Source organism: Oppia nitens, unplaced genomic scaffold (genome assembly GCF_028296485.1).
Source record: "Oppia nitens isolate AA-2021 unplaced genomic scaffold, nextdenovo-longstitch-racon4-pilon3 scaffold26_pilon_pilon_pilon, whole genome shotgun sequence".
Classification (NCBI taxonomy): domain Eukaryota; kingdom Metazoa; phylum Arthropoda; class Arachnida; order Sarcoptiformes; family Oppiidae; genus Oppia; species Oppia nitens.
The window spans coordinates 1104856-1126411 of record NW_026533206.1 but is presented as its reverse complement, the minus strand read 5'-3'; the positions used below and the strand labels follow the sequence as shown (position 1 = coordinate 1126411).

At 21.2% G+C, this 21556-nt stretch overlaps 2 protein-coding genes and 2 long non-coding RNA genes across 5 annotated transcripts; 2 read left to right on the top strand and 2 right to left on the bottom strand.

Annotated features, from left to right (window-relative positions):
- Positions 1-5535: 5535 nt before the first annotated feature.
- On the top strand, positions 5536-6930 carry LOC128954257 (uncharacterized). Its single transcript, XM_054299834.1, has 4 exons — positions 5536-5554; positions 5625-5752; positions 5886-6601; positions 6819-6930. Exons 2-3 carry the CDS (start codon positions 5738-5740, stop codon positions 6510-6512), a joined length of 642 nt encoding a protein of 213 aa, XP_054155809.1. The 5' UTR covers positions 5536-5554; positions 5625-5737; the 3' UTR covers positions 6513-6601; positions 6819-6930.
- Positions 6931-8452: 1522 nt separating this feature from the next.
- Positions 8453-8985, bottom strand: LOC128954261 (uncharacterized). The gene is made up of 3 exons (XR_008484480.1): positions 8854-8985; positions 8634-8695; positions 8453-8528 (listed from the first exon to the last, which is right to left on the bottom strand). It is a non-coding gene; the product is annotated as an uncharacterized LOC128954261 (long non-coding RNA).
- An 83-nt stretch (positions 8986-9068) lies between these two features.
- LOC128954259 (uncharacterized) lies at positions 9069-10338 on the bottom strand. 2 transcript variants are annotated; one of them, XR_008484478.1, is made up of 3 exons: positions 10277-10338; positions 10071-10178; positions 9069-9723 (listed from the first exon to the last, which is right to left on the bottom strand). It is a non-coding gene; the product is annotated as an uncharacterized LOC128954259 (long non-coding RNA). The 2 variants fall into 2 exon arrangements; XR_008484479.1 differs by having other exon boundaries at positions 10082-10178.
- Positions 10339-11718: 1380 nt separating this feature from the next.
- Positions 11719-12493, top strand: LOC128954258 (uncharacterized). Its single transcript, XM_054299835.1, has 2 exons — positions 11719-11753; positions 11950-12493. The coding sequence occupies exon 2, from the start codon at positions 11993-11995 to the stop codon at positions 12314-12316; it is 324 nt and encodes a 107-aa protein (XP_054155810.1). The 5' UTR covers positions 11719-11753; positions 11950-11992; the 3' UTR covers positions 12317-12493.
- Positions 12494-21556: the final 9063 nt, after the last annotated feature.

Genomic DNA, 21556 nt, shown 5'->3' with positions numbered 1-21556 from the left:
CCCACCAAAAAAACAAATTAAACACAACAACAAAAATAATTAAAATATTTATTTAACAACAAACTAGAAAAAATAAGAATAATTTACTAGTAATATATTAATTAATTAATTAATTAATTAATATTTTTTTATTTGTTTATTTACAATAAATATTTTTAAATTAGAAAAACACATTTTTTTTAATAATAGATAAAAAAAACCCAATTATATTTAAAATCTAAAATAATAATAATTTAAATATGTTAAATTTTGATGTTTTGTTGTTTATTATATTGTTTTGTTTTAGCTTGTTAAAAATTATTATTATTTTTTAAAAAATATAAAAACAACACTGAAAAACAATTTTTTTTATTTATTTTTTTTTCTAAATTAGTTTATGGGCGTTTTTTCCTACTACTACTACCCATCCCCAACCCCTACCATCCGATACCGATACCATAAACATACCAACTCTCATTCATCATCGGTTTGTACACAGGGATATACATTACCCTCGTTTGTACAAACATTATCATCGGGACAGTGGTCTTTTAGGTGTTCACATTCCTCCATACGGACAGTCCATATCATAAACGATAGCATTATATAGGAAACAACAACAACAACCAAACTGGCCATCGGTTTCATCATTGATAACCAGCTCCTGGAGTTGCTTTGTCTACCACCACCAACTCCTCGACCGCCAATAGTAGTAGCCATTAGTAAACCGTTACCGTTAGTGGTGGTGATGGCCATCATAACAGCCATCATCGACATCATCTTCATCGACAACATTGTTGTTCAACAGATAATTTTATTTTTATTTTTTTTTTATAAGTTAAAGTCCTATAATAATAATAATGTTATATAATATATATATATATATAATTTATATACAGTATATATTGTATATAATTTAGTAATAATTAATGATTAATATTAAAAAAATTTTAATAATAAAAAAAATACTTAACCTTTTAGTTTAACTATTTAACTAACTAACAAACAAAAAAGTATTAAATTTTTTTTAGAGTTTTTTTTAGAAAAATAATATAATTATTATTAAATTATTAATATTACTTCTATATTACTAATATATGACGTAATTCCTATAAATTCCCAATAAATTCCAAATAAATTCCCAATAAGCTCCCTATAAATTCCCATAAATTACCAATAAATTTCTAATAAATTAATTAAACTCTATTTAATGTGTTTAGTTATTACTTAATATAATTGTGAATCATTTTTATATATTTGTTATAAACTATTTTATTATTTAATATACAATTAAAACTTTATTTTATTTTATTGAAATATTTTAAAAATAATTATTGTTTTATTTTAAAATTAATAAAAATACGTGACAATATTATATTTTCATATATATTATAGTTTATCAAATATTCGGCCGCCATAAAGCTAACGGTATTTAAATAAATAAATATAAAATAATAATTAAATTTTATCTAAAATATATCATTTTTTTTGTATACATAAATAGGCTATCATTTAGTTTGCGATTCTTGTAAATCATTTTGTTTTCAATCATTAATGTCTTGAAATATCAGGTATTTTCATATATTTTTTTTGAAAATTAAATAATTAATTATTTTATTTATAAAATAAAATAATTTATAAATATATTATAATTATTAGTAAAATATAAATAATGTTATTTTCTATTATTGAAAAAAATCAGATACAAACAGATTCATTACATGTTAAACAAAAACAATTTGAATAAAATATTTATTTTTTATTTATATAATTTTTTTTATATATAGATTTTATCGAAACATTTTGCATATATTTATTTTGTAAAAAAAATATTTGCAAATAAAATTTTATCACAACTTTTGCTGAAATTTACAGCATTTAAATCAATAAATAATAATTTTACAAAATTGAAACTTTTTAAATGTTATATTGTATTTCCCATCACTACTATTGTGATAATACACACATAGATAATAGATATTTAAAAAAATAAATTATAAATAAGTTAATACTAAATAATAATTAGTTAATAATTATAATAATAAATATCCAACTAATTAATTAATTTAAATAGAAAATAAAAATTCACTATTGATTACATATAATGTTATTTTTGTTTTGTTTTTGAAAAATAAATTTATTAAATAATATTATTATATTATTATTATTATTATTAATAAATAATATTATACTCTAATTATTAGAGTCTAATATATAAGTTATTAGTAGTAGTTATAAGTATTATATAAGTTATATATATATATATATATATATATATACAGTATATATTATTAAGTTAACCTAACTATTATTAACTATTATTAACTTTTATTAAGTTAAACTAACTAATGTACTAGTACATATATATATATATATATATATATATATATATATATATATATATATATATATTATTATAGTGTAGTACAGTATATAATTATTACCACAAAAAAATCACAATTAATTTTTTGTTTGTTATAACAAAAAAATAAAAAATAAAATATTTTTATATGTTTGATGATAATCCTCGTGTAGGCGATCGGGAACGGGATCTTTTGCGTGTCGTTCCCGATGACGACGACATACGGACAATATTGATATTATATGTTTCAATCTCATCGTTGTCGTTGTCATCGGCAATAATATCACTGAAATTATGTCGACTAATATCCAGTAGACTATAGGTATCGTCAACACTACCTAAGCTACCGAAATAGTCGTATCGATGATTCATATATAGTATAACCGATAGGACAGCTGTCAATAGGATGGCCAACAATAGACCGACTAAAATATTTATGTTAACTATCAATGAAAACGATTTGATTGGTTCGATGCGATAGTGTAGCACTGGGAGGACAGTTAGCCCAGTGTAGATAAATAATATAATTAATTTGCGGCTAATTTGTTGTTGTTTGCCAACTAGTATTGCATTTAACAATTGTTTTATACTATAGAAACCTATAATAAAATAAAATAATAATAATTATTATTATCATGCATAAAAATGTAATTAATTAAAAAAAATAAAAAATTATTATACCTAGCATAATTATGGGAAAATTAATTATGAATGTAATTTATATTGTACTTAATAGATATCTACGATACAGATAACTGGGTTCATAGTAGTCGACTGGTCGGACAATATTATCTAAATAGTGGACAGTATGTACTATAGTACTGGCCGTATAAATGGCAATCAATGTATTTAGTAGGACTGTATGGCCGATAGCCAGTCGGGCCAGTTTAGTATCCGACCAAACAAACCAAAATTGGCGCCACTCTCTAAATTTGACTACAAGTGCCCAGAAAAATATGATAACTATGAATAGTATGCGTGCGGCCGATATATCGGCCAGATTTTCGTTGACCACAATCGGTTTGCCGTATTTTGATTGGCCAAAAATAGCCATATTTTTATTTTTTTAGTTAAAATAGTTTATTATATATATTTTTAATTAATTATTATTATCAAAATAACTTTAAACATTAGAAATAATTAATTTGAATATTTAAATAATAATAATATTTACATATTATTATTATTATATTAATTAGAAAAAAATAATTATTATATTTATCTTATAAATTATCAATTGAACAAAAAAATATATTATTATTTATTATTATTATTATTTATTATTATTATTATTATTTATTATTATTATTATTTATTTATTATTATTATTATTATTTATTATTATTATTATTATTATTATTTTTTATTATTATTATTATTTAAAATAATAAATTATTATCATTATTTATATACAGTATATCAATTGAATTTTGATGATTGACTTTTATAACACTCTATATATAATTAGTTAAAATTATTATTATTATTACAGTATTACTAATATAACTAATATTTGACTATTAGTTTTAGTTTTTAAAAAATAAAAATAAAATATTACTTGTAATTGATTGTCACTCTATGTGTTTAATGATTCATACAATTATTACAATAAATTATTAATTAATTAATTAATTAATTAATTTTACTCTTATTTATTGATTAAACACTTGTGTTATATAATGTATTGTATATATATATCAATATTTTTTTAAACTTTTACTTTATAATAAAAATTTGTTTGTAATAATAATAATAATAATTTTAGTACTAAAACACTTGTTTGAAACAAAACAAAACTAAAAATAAAATTATATGAAACAACTTCAAGGATATTATTTAATTACAGTATTACTAATACAGTACTGAAAAAAAATTATTATTATATTATTAATAATTATTATTATTTACAAACTAATAACTTAAGTTATCTCAACAACTAAAAAAAGATAATCACCAAGGTTGCCTATTTATTACAATATTATTATTATTATTGCTACTAAAACATGTACATTGATTTACGGCCATATTATATGTAATTTTATTTATAATTACTTATATATGTAGTCTATTATGATATCTAATAGTTAATAAATTATTTTTTAAATATATATATAAAATATAAAATATATATATATATCTATTACAACAACAACAACAGCAAATAGTAGTAATAAATTATTAAATATATTTATTGTTTATTTTTTTTTAAATAAAATCATTAAAAATTTATATAAAATAACATAAATTTTCAACAACAACAAAAAACTATACGACATTTAATAATAATAATATTTATAACTATAATATAATAATAATAATAATAATATGACAAATAAGTTATTGAAAAATAATAAAATCTGTGTAGTTTGTGGTGATAATGCAAAAAGTTTGTAAATATATATATATATATATATATTATAAATACTGTATATAAATACTATATATTCAGTATATGTATATATGTATATATATATGTATTGATTTATTATACATTAGTTACTTAATTAAGTTTTATCAATAAATATAGTAATACATGTATTATAAATGTATTATAATTATAAAAATCTATTATAAAATTCAATGAAACTAATTACTAAACATTTTTATTATTTTGTTTTGTTTGATAATTTATTTATTTAATTGAAAAACACAAAATTGTTATGTCATCGACAACAACATCAAAAAAATATACGACATTTAAATAATAATAATATTTATAACTATAATAATAATAATAATAATAATAATATTTATAACTATAATAATAATAATAATAATAATAATAATAATAATAATAATAATAATAATAATAATAATAAAAATAATAATAATAAAAATATGACAAATAAGTTATTGAAAAATAATAAAATCTGTGTAGTTTGTGGTGATAATGCAAAAAGTTTGTATTTATATATATATATATATATATTGATTTATTATACATTAGTTACTTAATTAAGTTTTATCAATAAATATAGTAATACATGTATTATAAATGTATTATAATTATAAAAATCTATTATAAAATTCAATGAAACTAATTACTAAACATTTTTATTATTTTGTTTTGTTTTATATAAATAATTTTTATTTAGTTATTAATCATTTTATATTTATTTATTTATTTTTTTTAATTAATAAATAGGTTATAATTTTGATGCCCTAACATGTGAATCGTGTAAATTATTTTTTCGGCGCAATGTTTTGAAAAAAGTTTGTAAAAATATTTTGTTTTTTTAAATAATAATAAAAATTATATAATAATATATTTTTTATTTAACAGATTAATTATATATGTAAATCTGATAATACAAATAATAATTTACAAATAACTGTTTGATAACAATTGATACGAGAATTAAATGCAAAAAATGTCGTTTAGCTAAATGTTTTGCAATGGGAATGAAAAGTGTATGTAATTTATATGTATTAAACAAAACTACAAAAAAAAAAGTTTTTTTTGTTTAAATTTAATTTCTAATTATAATTATTTTTACTCGAAAACTATTTTTTGTTAATTTTCAAAAAAAAATATTAATTTTAGTCCTTATTATATACTGAAGAGAAAAAACAATTAAGAAATTCATTGATTATTGAAAATAAAAACAAATTCAAGAAACAACTGAAAAGATCGACGACAACAACGACAACAACAACTGATAATAAACGGATCAGACATTTGGTGACAACTATTGATAACAACAATAACAACAACACTAGCTATTCATTAACGACCAAAACATCTACTGGAACTGACAGTTCAGAAACTACCAGTTCATCAAACAATGGATCCAAAGAATCGACAACTGTTACCGATTTCACGACAACTACTCCCGAGATATTAGTGTCGGTATTATATGAGCCGTCTATAGGCCGGCCAATTACCGCCGCCGCCGCCGGTGCCGACAATGACATACAGTTTAATCAATTAGAGGCCAACTATTTTGGCGAACTGTGCGCCGCTGTCGGCAAACAACTGATGCCGTATTCATCGGCGGTAAATGTTGGCCACTGCGGCGGCGACCAACCAATCAGTGTTGTCGACGTCGACAATAAATGGGACGGTATTTGGATATTAGACCAAAGATTAGACAAAAAAATACCCGGATTTGTAAAAATGTCTAAATGTTTGCACGCGTTTCGCGCGCTCACCGATAATCAGATCAACTGATTTTGTTGACAAAGTCATCGCTAAAGATGGAGATCTTGCAGATGATCAACATATTTGACTTTCAGGGCATGTATTGGTTGATTAGTTTTGTATGTAAACTACTAATTAATTAACTGATTAATTAAATAATTATTTTTTCTTAAAAAAATAATATATTTTTAGAAAACTAATATATTTAAAAAAAATAAAATATATATTTTTAAAAAATAAATAATATATTTTTAAAAAATAAATAATATATTTCTAAAAAACTAATATATTTTTTTTTAAAAAAAACTAATAAACAATTTTTTTGTTAATATACAGAATAATCAAAAAGTTAGAATAGGTTTAGATTTATTTCGTGAATTTCCGATAACAACAAAAACAACGACAACCAAACCGCTAATATATAATAGTATTTATGATAATTATAAGGTATTTATGTATAATATTGGCTTAGACTGGGAATCAGATCCAGTAATCATTAATTTGGTATTTATTTATATTTATTTATAATTAACTATATTTATATATAATATTGTTTTATTAATCATATATATATATATATATTTAAAAATAATCAATAATGATATTAGATTTTTGTTGTTGATTTAATCTAATTATTTTAATATATTAATACTAATACAAGGTATATAATTTTTAATTATTATTTAATTAGCAAAATAAAAACTATTTAACATAACTATTAATAAAACTAATAAATATTTAGAAATGTATATAATAATAAAAAATTATTTTAATAAAAATATAAGACAATTTGTCAAAAACAAATAATTTTGTTTTTATTAATTTATAGTATAAAGTATAACACATACACATATACACACATATGCACACATGTTTTACATAATTTTAAATGTTTAAATGTAAATTATAAGTGTTTTGTCTATTTATATATATAGTCTATTTGTATATATATATATATATATATATATATATACTGTTGTATTGTTGTATAAGTGGTGAGCACTGGTAGTAATTACCAGTATATAATATTTTAAATATTATTGTATTATACACTCACATTCACACACACACACACACACACACACACACACACACACACACACACACACACTATATTCAGTATCAAACAAATATATGTTGATTTACTATATACCCGGTCTATTAGCACTTAAACTTTGATAATTTGTTTTTATATATTACTGTTTTATAATAAATAATACATAACATGATATACTGTATGAAATACTGTATTATGTAATGTAATAAATATAAATAGCAATTAATTTTTAATTATATATATATACTGTAATGTAATTATTTTTGTGTCACTTAATTATGTACACTGTACTAAACTAATGATAATAACAATAATACTAACATTTTTATTAGTATTATATACTGTATATATTAAATACTTTAAGTATGTTTAGTACACTATTAGTTATGTAATTATTAATTAATTTATTATATATTAAAATACTTATTTTATATAATACATATTTATAAACAATTGTTGAATTTAATATAATACATATTTAAGGTTAAATATGCTTTTTTCTATTTATTTTATTTTTAAAAATAGATATATTAAATATATTAAAATATATATATATTAAAATATACCTTTAAATATATTAATATTTATTAATTTAGTTATAATAAAAATAAGACAAAATAATAATAATAATAATAAATTTTAGAAAATAGTTGTATTTTTTTAGCAATTTCATTATAAATTATACAAATAATACATGAATACAAATCGATCAATCATTAAATTAAATAATTTATTATAATTAATATTATAATAATATTTATTAATTAATTTTTTCAATTAACGATCAAATAGTATTTTGCAAACTAATGGCGTAAATAATTGGACATCAAATCTATGTAAAGCCACAGATATTTTATCGTTAATTATATTAAGTTTACATAAATTAGTTAAAAAGTCGATTGACTTTAGCATCGGATAGCAATTGTGACTTATATTTCATCGATAGATAACATTTCAATAGATAGATATAAGTTAGCTGTTGTTGTTGTCTAATATAGTATTTATAGAAACAAAACAAAATAAAAAAATAAATTACTAATATAATTGTTAAATAATCAAAATTAGTAATAAAATTATTTTTTTTTATCTAATACTTAATCAATTGTTTATGTTGTAGTTGCGGTCGATTGGCATTCAATAGTATTATTATTGTTAACTACGATATATTAATATTTATAAAAAAAATAAATAATAATAAATAGTTTACAATACATTATCGCAAAATTATTATTATTAATATTTTAAAAAGTTAAGTAACATATATATATATAAAAAATAAGACAAAAATTTTATTTTTTACAATTAAATATATACCAAAATCAATGATCAGTGGATCCGATTCCCAGTCCGAAGACCATATTATTGATAAACTTTTATCCCGGGGTATAATTGACTGATTTTTCATTGCGCTCAGGTATATGATATACTGTATAAGCCACCATTGATAATGTCCTATAATTAAATTTTATTTTAAAAAGATTTGTTTGTAGAATTAGTATATATAAATATTTTAACAAAATTAATTGATCCGATTCTGTGATTAAACTGCTATTAGTTTTATTATTAGTAAAACATTGTAAACGTTTGGCCATTTTAATGATATTAGGCATTGTTTTGTTCAGATTAGTCATGCAATAGTCGAAATGCTTGCATAAAATTGTCGACAACATTGATATTTGGATGATTAGGTACGGCATTAGTAGTAGAATCAGCTCCGGTATCAACAAAAATACTGGAGTTTTTCCTGTTGTTGTATTAGTTTCATGGCATCCAACAGTTCAGTCAACTTATTGGCCTCGAGTTCGTTAAACTGATTGCTATAATCGGTAATGGGTTTCATAATAGTCGTAGTCGTAGACGACACGACTATAGACTGATTGGTGGCGACGATCCCTGTGCTCAGCGATGATGATGAGGACGAGTGGCCGACAATCGATGAATCGACAACAGCAGTGGCGGCGGCGGCGACGGCCGACACACCTGTAAACAACAACAACAACTCATTTTGTTGTCCATTGTTTGTCTGTTTCATTGATAACATCAACAACTCTGTCATCTGATGAACAATCAATCGGAAGAAGTGGTGATTGTATATTCTGGACAACAATCACTTGTTTTCGTCGGATTTTCTCAGTTTTCTGTTGTTTCAATGATTTCTTTTGTTGCAATTGTTTTTGTTGTTCACTAAAGAATAAGTTGTGTTTGAAAAAGAAAGAGAGAGAGAGAGAGAGAGAGAGAGAGAGAGAGAGAGAGAGAGAGAGAGAGAGAGAGAGAGAGAGAGAGAGAGAGAGAGAGAGAGAGAGAGAGAGAGAGAGAGAGAGAGAGAGAGAGAGAGAGAGAGAGAAAGAGAGAGAGAGAGATAGTAGAGAGAGAGAGAGAGAGAGAGAGTAGAGAGAGAGAAAGAGAGAGAGAAAATGTTTAGAAATTTATTAGTTTAGTAAATAATTGGTTTAATTAATCAAATATTTAAATTAATTTTGATTTGAATTAAGATAAAGAGTTATATTTATTCGTTAAAAAATATTTCATACAGTTTTCATACCGACTGAAAAACACCGGTCGAGTCGGCATTTCTTGCATTTGATCCGATTGTCAACAGTTATCATACAATTGCCGCCCGAATAGCATTTGTATCGATCCTATGATATTAGAAATTAATTATTTAAAATAAAAAAAAACATAATATTTTATATATAATAAATTAAAATATTAATAATAACTAATAATTTCCAATTACTTTATATTTTAATGCATTTCTCCTGAAAAATGATTTACACGACTCGCAAGTTATGGCATTGAAATGATAGCATAATATTTTAATTGTTTGTTTGTAGAAATATATATAAATATTAAGTTAATTTATTTTTTTTATTAATAAAAATAAATTATTAATATTATATAAATTATAATTATTTAAATAGAAATTAAAGAAAAATTTAATATATATATATATATATATATAATAAAAACATAAATTACAACATTTATAAAATAAATTATTAATAAATATTTATTTAGTATTATGTATTATAAAATATTATATTAATTGATGGTTGAAAAAGTTTTTTCAAAAAATTATTATATAATAATAATAAATAAAATATTTACAAAAATAAATATTTATTTACAATAATTTGTTTTACATAAAAATATATACATTTTTAAACTTAGTTAAAATAAAAGGTTAAGTATTATATTTATAATAAAATATTAACATTAAATTTCATAATTATTAAATTATATAAAGTTTATACAAAATATAAATTATATATATAACAATATTATTGACAGAGAGAGAGAGAGAGAGAGAGATAGAGAGAGAGAGAGAGAGAGAGAGAAAGAAAGAGAGAAAGAAAGAGAGAGAGAGAGAGAGAGAGAGAGAGAGAGAGATGGAGAGATAGATAGATAGATAGATAGATAGATAGAGAGAGAGAAAGAGAGAGAGAGAGAGAGAGAGAGAGAAAGAGAGAGAGAGAGAGTATATATAAAGTATATTAATATATTAATTCATTAACCGTTATATACTGTAATGTATTATATGTAAATTATTTAGATAACAACAATTAAAAATATAAATATTAGTAAAAACTAATATCTAAATAACACTAAAAAATATATAAAGATATAAGTTATAAGTTATAATATCAGTTTAAATTGTTTTCTATATATTTTAAATTTAATTAATTGTAAATTAAGAAGAATATGTATTTAGAAAAATAAACTTATTTTAATTGCTTAAATTTTAGGTAAATTTATATATATATATATATATTTTAATTTTTAAATAAAACATATATTCACCGAACCCTATCAACAATCTAATCAATATTATTTTACTATAATTTAAAGTATAGATATATAGCATACAATTTATATATACATATTGTATTTATATTTATTAATATATATATATATATAAATTATTTGTAAATAATTTTCACATTAAACTATCCCCTCCCCTCTATACCCACTTGCTTTAACCTATAATATATTTATACACATATACATGCGATTTAAGTAAACATATTTAAATTATCAAAAAAAAATTAAATTAAATAAAAATTTACGTGATGCATTAGTAATATAATTACTAATATAGAAGTAATATTAGTAATTAAAAAAAATAATTTAGATTTTATTTTTTTTAAAACATATAAGTATCTAATACTTGCTTGTTTCTTAGTTAGTTAGTTATAGTTAGTTAAAACTAAAAGGTTAAGTAATTTTATTATAGTAAAATTTTTTACATTAGATTATTAGATTTTTTTTTGCTTAATATTATATACAGTACATAAATTATATATATATATATATAGTTTATATATATAACAATATATTATATTATTATTATTATTATTATTATTATTATTATTATTATTCTATAATTATTTTTATTATTCAATTCAATAGGACTTTAACTTTAAAAAAACAAAACAAAATTATCTGCTGAACAATGTTGTCGATGAAGATGATAATAATGATAACAATGATGGCTGTCATGATGACCACCACCACCACTAACGGTAACGGTTTAGTAATGGCTACTACTACTATCGGTGGTCGAGGATCAGGTGGTAGTGGTAGACAAATCAACACTGTGAGCAGCTGGCTATCAATGATGAAACTGATGGCCAGTTTGGTTGCTGTTGTTTCCATAATAATGCTATCTGTTATGATACCGGCTGTCCGTATGGATGAATGTCATGAATTAGGCGACAGCTGTAATGGTAATGATGTCTGTACACACGATGGCGAAGAATATGCTTGTATTGAATGAAGATAAGGTGTTTTTTTGGTTGGTTGGTTGGTTGGGTTGGGTTGGGACTAAAAAAAAACTAACTAACTAACCCCATAAACCTAACAAAAATGTTTAGTTTAATCTAGTTTTTTTATTTTCAAAAAAAAAAAATTATAATAATTTTTTAATTAGCTAAAAAAACAAACCAAAAATTATATTATATAACATAAATTTATATAACATTTTTTTTAGATTTTATATAACTGTTATTTTTATTTTTTCTATATATATAAAGTGTATCTCTGTATTTTAAAATATTTATTATAAATAAAATACAATTTGATATTTAAAAATAAACAAATAAATAAACAAATAAATATGATTATTAGTATTATTTTTATGTATAGTTTAATTTTAAAAAAAATTGTAACTGATTTTGTGTTTAATTTGTTTTTGGTTTAATTAAAAATAATAAGGATATAAATGTAGATTTTTAATTATATATATATTTTTCTATATTATTAATAATAAAATTAACTATTATTTAGATTTTTTTAAATATATATTATTACAACTAAATATTATAATTAATATAATTTTTAAAATATGTTTTTTTTAATTAAAAATTAGTAGTAAACGCTTATTATTAATATTCAAAAATACTTATGTTTTTTTATTTGTTTTATTTTACAATTACGTTTGAAAAATAAAACCACAAAAAATCAAGTATTTCTTAATATTAATAAAATTATTAACACTTTTACTTAGTGTTGGCAAAAAAAAAGAAATTTATAAAATAACAGGGAAATTTCTAGAAAGTTTCTAAAAGAAATTTATTTCTATGGGATCCCCATGGTTAATTTTGTTTTCTCGATATTTGATAACTTTTTTACATTGTTTTTACAAGTAATTATTAAATATAAGTATTAGTATTTTGATTATTAATTAAAGTAAAAAATTTATTTATTTAATTATATTAGACTATGATATATATATATATACATATATATATACATATATATATATACATATATATATACATATATATATATACATATATATATACATATATATATACATATATATATACATATATATATACATATATATATACATATATATATACATATATATATACATATATATATACATATATATATACATATATATATACACACTGTATATTAGAATGATGAATAAAATTTAACAAAACTGCTTATTATTAAATAATTATAATTATTTTATATATATGTATCCCATTTTGTATAATATATGTATAGTATTATGTCTCATTAATAAAGTATTATAATATCTATAGATATGGGTATCCCATAGTATACTAATAAAGTTAAATTTCTATAGAAATTTATTCCTGAGAAACTTTCTAGAAACTTTCTCGGGGAAATTTATTAGAAACTTTCTATTTGCCCATCTCTACTTTTACTATACAAAAAAAATTTAACAAAAATATGTTTTTTAATTAAAAAAAATTAATTTTCTAGTAGTAAAAGCGTCAACAGTTTTTTATTAAAATCAATATTAAAAAATACTTATGTATACTATATTTGTTTTATTTTACAAAGTTTTATATTTCTACAAAATATGATGATTTTTTTAATATTGTTGTAAATCATCAAAACAATCAGATTTAAATAAATAAAAAACAAAAATAATTAAAAAAATAATGATTACATTAATCCAAAATCTTGCTTAACCCTTTATATAATACATGAAAATAATATTATAAAAAAATATTAGATTTTTATAATTAATAAGATTTAAAAAAAAATTTTTATATGTAATTAATATTGTTGTTTTTTTTGTAACTATATCTATTACTTAATTAAAAAACATATTTAAATTTTAATTTCCTTTTTTTCTACAAAAATAAATTACATCATTAACCAACTTTACATACCTATAAATATCGGTTGTTTTTTTCTAAAAATTTTTTAAAGTTATAACTTACAAAAAAAACAATTTTTTTATTTAAAAAAACTACTAAATAACTAACAGGTATACAAAAAATTATAGTTATTTTTTTAATAATTAGTTAGTTAAATATTGTTTAGTTAATCTATATATATATATATATATATATATATATATATATATATATAWTTTGCTATTTATTTAATTTGCTTATTATTTAATAATATTTATTTAGCTTAAATTTTTTAATATATTTATAATATAGAAAATCAATTGATGTCGATATTGACCATGATCAATAATCATATAAACGGTTCATCAATTGGTAATAACAATCATCGGTGGTTTATGTTGGCACTGATGGTCATCATTGTCTATATGTCCTGTTTGACTGATGCACAGAATCTAGATTCAAACGGTCGAGATCGTAATCAGGACTGTCGTGGCCAGGGCTGTCCTCCCGGTACGGGTTCATGTGCTTGGATGATTCAACGGCGCAAATATGTTTGCCATTAAATTTAATTAATAATAACAATATTTATATAACTGATAAATATGTTATTTATAAAATCCTTATATATCTAAATTTTACTATAATATAATTTTTAAATAATTTTTATAAATTGTTAACTAATTAATAATTATTAAATAAATATTTTTTTATTTTATTTGAAAGTATAATTACTTGAATATAGTTGTGTCATAATCTTAATAAATCTGTATCTAAAAAATACACACATACACATACACATACACATACACATACACATACACATACACATACACATACACATACACATACACATACACATACACATACACATACACATACACATACACATACACATACACATACACATACACATACACATACACATACACATACACATACACATACACATACACATACACATACACATACACATACACATACACACACACACATACACATACACACACACACATACACATACACATACACATACACATACACATACACATACACATACACATACACACACATACACATACACATACACATACACATACACATACACATACACATACACATACACATACACATACACATACACATACACATACACATACACATACACATACACATACACATACACATACACATACACATACACATACACATACACATACACATACACATACACATACACATACACATACACATACACATACACATACACATACACATACACATACACATACACATACACATACACATACACATACACATACACATACACATACACATACACATACACATACACATACACATACACATACACATACACATACACATACACATACACATACACATACACATACACATACACATACACATACACATACACATACACATACACATACACATACACATACACATACACATACACATACACATACACATACACATACACATACACATACACATACACATACACATACACATACACATACACATACACATACACATACACATACACATACACATACACATACACATACACATACACATACACATACACATACACATACACATACACATACACATACACATACACATACACATACATAAAAATAAAAAAATCTTGAAATATATAAATAAATAAATAAATAAATATTTTTCGTTTTTTTAAATAATAACTATTTTTGTTAAATGAGTTGTTTTTCTCTCTAATAAACTATTAATTAATTAATTAATTAAATTTTTGTGATAATAATTAATAATAATAATAACTGTAAAAATGATTGTCATATTTGTTGTCAACTAATTAATTAAATCAATCAATCAATCAGTAGATCCCAAGTAATCATCAGTAGATTCAATACATTTTGCATTTTACATGTCTGTACTCTATATGTGTATGCGATTATAATGAATGCAACAAAACTAATATAACTAATTAAGTTATAGATATTAAAATATTAAATAACTAAACAAAATTATGTGAGTTGGTGATAAAATTATTGTTTTATAAGCACCCACTTACCCCCATTTACCCGAGGGTAAATTTATTTATTATCTAGTAATATTTCCAGTATTAATTGTCGTTCAATTTCTATTGGCTATACCGTTACCATTTTAATATACCATTGATATTAATATCAAAATTTATTAATTGGATATAAATTTTTAAACATAAAAAAAATAAATAAAACAAATATATTGTGGTCAACGAAAATCTGGCTGATTTATCGGCCGCACGTATACTATTCATTGTTATCATATTTTTCTGGGCACTTGTAGTCAAATTTAGAGAGTGGCCTCAATTTTGGTTTGTTTGGTCGGATACTAAACTGGCCCGACTAGCTATAGGCCCTACAGTCCTACTAAATACATTGATTGTCATCTATTACGGCTAATACTATAGTAAATACTGTACACTATTTAGATAATATTGTCCGACCAGTTGTCTACTATGAACCCAGTTATCTATATCTTAGATATCTTATAAGTACAATAGAAATTACATTTCTAATTAATTTTTCCATAATTATGCAAGATAATTTATTAATTTTATTAAATATTAAAATTTTAGTTATATTTTTAATCTATTTTATTCTAATTTTAAATACTATAATACAAATAAATTCACAATAATATACTACACTACAATAATACTATATAATAATATTATTAATATGATTTGTGATTATAATAGATGTAACAAAACTAATACATGATCTCTCGTTGTTTGTATGATAATAACTAGAAGATATGTAGATTAAATTTTAAGTTTATTAAGCTTATAGTTATTTTTAAAAATCAATTAAAATATTTATATTTTTAAAATCAATTCTATAAAAAAAAATAATTATAAAAATTAGTTAACACTATTTATATCAAAAATTATAGAAAATTAAAATTGTTAAATAGTAAATTATAACAATAAAATATTAATAATAATTAGTAATTTTATTATTGACACTTAAATTTTTTTATATACATTGTTTTATATTTTGTATAAATATTAATTTATATTTTTTATAATTAAATAAAAACATTTAATGATTACATGTATCTATTTTAATATTTATATAATATTTATATTGTTTAGTTCATTTTGAATCTATAATTAATATTATTTATATATTAATTTTAATAATAAATTAATACATTTTTTAGCATCTATTTATAAGATGCTAATTAATTAAAAAAATAACATTTTAATTTTATATGTAAATTATTTTTAATTTTATATAATTAATATAATAATAAAATTGATTATTTATATATTATTAAATACTTATATCACAAAAATACTAAACACATAATAATTAATTGTACAAAAAAATAATACAATGAATAATAACAATATATATTAACAACATATTGATATATATATATATATATTTAATTTGTAACAATTTTTTTATATATCTTTTATAAATATATATTTTAATTAAAATATTTTAACTTATTATTATTATTTATAAATACATATATATAAATAAATAGGATATTTATTAAACATAGATAAATATTATTATTTTTTTTAATAAAATAATATTTTCATAATTAAATTAGGTATGTCTTCTATATGTATGTTGATATTTAAATAATTGCTTTCCGCCACCTCCTCCTCCTCCCCCCTCATTGAGTAATTGATGATGATGATGATAATGAAAAAATGACCAATAACTATAAAAAAATATAAGTTTTATTACATTTATTATAATCACATATTATATGTAATTTATATATATATATATGTATACATATTTCAGGCAAGGTATAAGGTTAGGTTAGAAATGGCAAAAATCTAAAAAACTGGGAGGGGGGGGTATAGGGGTGGGGTTAATCACAACCACTAATAATAATAATAATAATTACTTACATAAAAATTTTTAAATCAATAGAACATCAAATTTATGATTTTTATTATACGGCTGTAATCTGCGATAATAAATAATATATTAAATAATTATATATATATTATTAGATTATATAAATATTTACAATAACAAAAAATTGTTTTCAAAAAAAGTGCTTGTTAACAATAACATTATCAAGCTAATGTTATGATACTATGTTAATTAAAAGTAACTGTCACTCAATTTATGCAAAACCAAAACATCAATATACGCATCAAAAAATACATGGATTACATTTTATATATATATATAATGTAAATACAATATAGCATAGTGTGTACAATATCTATACCGTATAACATTAGTAATTTATAATATTGCGCATATATATATATATATATATATATATTACTGTACTGTCCTATTATTATTATTATTTGCAATAATTATTGTTTTGGTTTTGCATAAAATGAGACAATTTATTATTTTTAAAATAAAAGTTATTAGTAAAAAAAACCGTGACAAACACTATTTTTTTGAAAACAATTTATATTATTATATATCTTACCTCGATATTTGTTGTTTTGTATAGACTGTTCTCCTTGTAGACAGCTATGATCGTATTATTATTATTATTATTATTATTATTATTAGCATTATTAGCATTATCAGCATTATCTTTTTTTTTACTTTTAATGGGTGTGTTTTTTTCGGTAAAAAATTTTATAATACGATTTTTAGTATACTTGAATATTTTTTTATAAAATTTTTTCACAATCATTATTACAGATATCCCAAACCACAAACCAATGGCGCTCGACATATCATTTACAAACTGTAAATATGATATTTTTAAGGAAATTTTATAGCTAATTTCCTCATTATCACTGTTGGATACTACTATTTGATACTTATCTAATGTGTTGTTTTCTATGTAATCATAATAAGTGATCAAATTAAATGCCTCATATTCACATTGTGGTAAAAGTTTACAATTAAATGAGCATTTTTCGGCTAATGTACCTAATAATGCTGTATATGTTTGTCTAAAAATTTTATAACTTATATTATCTAATGAATAATTCATTGAATTTAGAATGCATTTATTGATACATTCATCTGTACTTACTATATCTAAACATAAGCTACCAAACAAATCTCTATCGTATGTAGCAACTGTTTTACGATAATCAACAGTGTATGTTTTAGATTTTTTAGTGTCAATTGTTTTAGTCTTATATTTAAGACTTGGGTACAAAGTCTCCCTGCGAGAAGATAATGTTATACTAATATTTTTAATTAATAATTTTTCATAATTATTAATTACTATAATAAATTTAATAACATTCGATTTACCAAATAGTAAATCGTGTATTTGATAATCCGAGTCCAACTCACTATCATTTTGTTTAAAAACATTAAAACAATAGGAGTCGAATAGTATACTATAGGTATAATTACTTATAAGAGAACAATCATGTCCAAAATTTCCCACTTTAATTTGACAATTGAAAATATTATTATTATTACTTAATTGCTCAAATTGATCTAAATATGACAAATCGTCTAACTTATTGATAATATTTTGTTTGTTTACAATAACCTCGTCAATAGAATTGACATTATAGAAGCTGTAATATTTTTGCATTAAAAACAAATGCTTGTCTAAGCAAACGGTTATCGCAGGCAACGATATTTTATGCTTAATTTTAAAATCCAAAACAGTCGATGTTTCGTATTTAAGATATTCAATAGTAATGTTATAGTTATGAATAATGCAGATTATCAACAATGCTAATATTATGAAATTATAAGTTCTTATTAATTTTTTCATTTTTCGATTCAAATGAAAAACCTATATTTTTTTTTAAAAAAAAATTTAAATAAAATAAAAAGTATTAATAACTTTTTATTAGCAAAATGTTTTTTTAAAAAAAAATTATTAATTATTAATTTACAATATTTTTGTATTTAATATTATTTTTTTTTTAAAAAAAATCTAATAATAATAATAATTTTTCTATTTAAAAAATAAACAATAAATAATATTTGATTATAAAAAAATTTTTAAAAACATTTTTTTCTATCTATAATAAATTTTATTAATCCTAATAATTAGTGTTTTTAGATTTTATTTTTTGTTATTTATTACAAATATATTAAGTAAAATAATTAAGTAAAAAAAATTAAAAAATCAATTGACTTACGTTGTAGTTATAGTTGTTGTTGTTATAGTAGTTATTATTGTTGTTGTTGTTGTTGTTCACTCCCGAAACTTCCCGACCGTTAATTTGTATACTATATATGTTATAAGAATATTATAAGTTTTTTTTAAAAAAAAAATATTTTGGTTTGTTTTTATAAATATTTTAGTAAATAAATAATTTAAAATAGAAAGAGATAGAGAGAGAGAGAGAGAGAGAGAGAGAGAGAGAGAGAGAGAGAGAGAGAGAGAGAGAGAGAGAGAGAGAGAGAGAGAGAGAGAGAGAGAGAGAGAGAGAGAGAGAGGACACAACTAATTAAATTAAGAAAATATTATTATATTTATATATATAAAAAAAAGTTTTTTTTTTAATAAAAAATAATGTATAATTTATAAATAAATAATAAAAAATGTATTAATATATTATTAAAATTTAATATGCATAATTATGGAAATGTAATTTTCAAAGTACTTATAAGATGTCTAAGATATAGATAACAGGGTTCATAGTAGTCAACTGGTCGGACAATATTATCTAAATAGTGGACAGTATGTACTATAGTACTGGCCGTATAAATGGCAATCAATGTATTGAGTAGGACTGTTGGGCCGATAGCCAGTCGGGCCAGTTTAGTATCCGACCATACATACAAAAATTGTGGCCACTCTCTAAATTTGACTACAAGTGCCCAGAAAAATATGATAACAATAAAAAGTATGCGTGCGGCCGATAAATCGGCCAGATTTTTGTAGACCACAATCGGTTTGCCGTGTATTTTGATTGGCCAAAAATAGCCATCATTTTTTTTAGTTAAAATAGATTATTTATAAGATATCTAAGATATAGATAACTGGGTTCATAGTAGTCAACTGGTCGGACAATATTATCTAAATAGTGTACAGTATTTACTATAGTAGTGGCCGTAATAGATGACAATCAATGTATTTAGTAGGACTGTAGGGCCGATAGCTAGTCGGGCCAGTTTAGTATAGTCGGACCATACATACATAAATTGACGCCACTCTCTAAATTTGACTACAAGTGCCCAGAAAAATATGATAACAATGAATAGTATGCGTGCAGCCGATAAATCGGCCAGATTTTCGTTGACCACAATAATTATTAAAATTTATCTAAAATAATATTAATTTTATATTCAAAATAAACTAAACAATAAAAATATATTTATGAAATCATATTAATGTTTATACAAAAATAATACAATATAGATAAAAAAAAACTTATTATTATTATATTGTTTGTGTTATAATTTATTATTTAACAATTTTAA

What these genes read in the sequence shown, in the direction of transcription:
- LOC128954258 (XM_054299835.1), top strand. Translation starts at nt 11,993, where the DNA reads ATGTTGTCGATGAAGATGATAATAATGATAACAATGATGGCTGTCATG.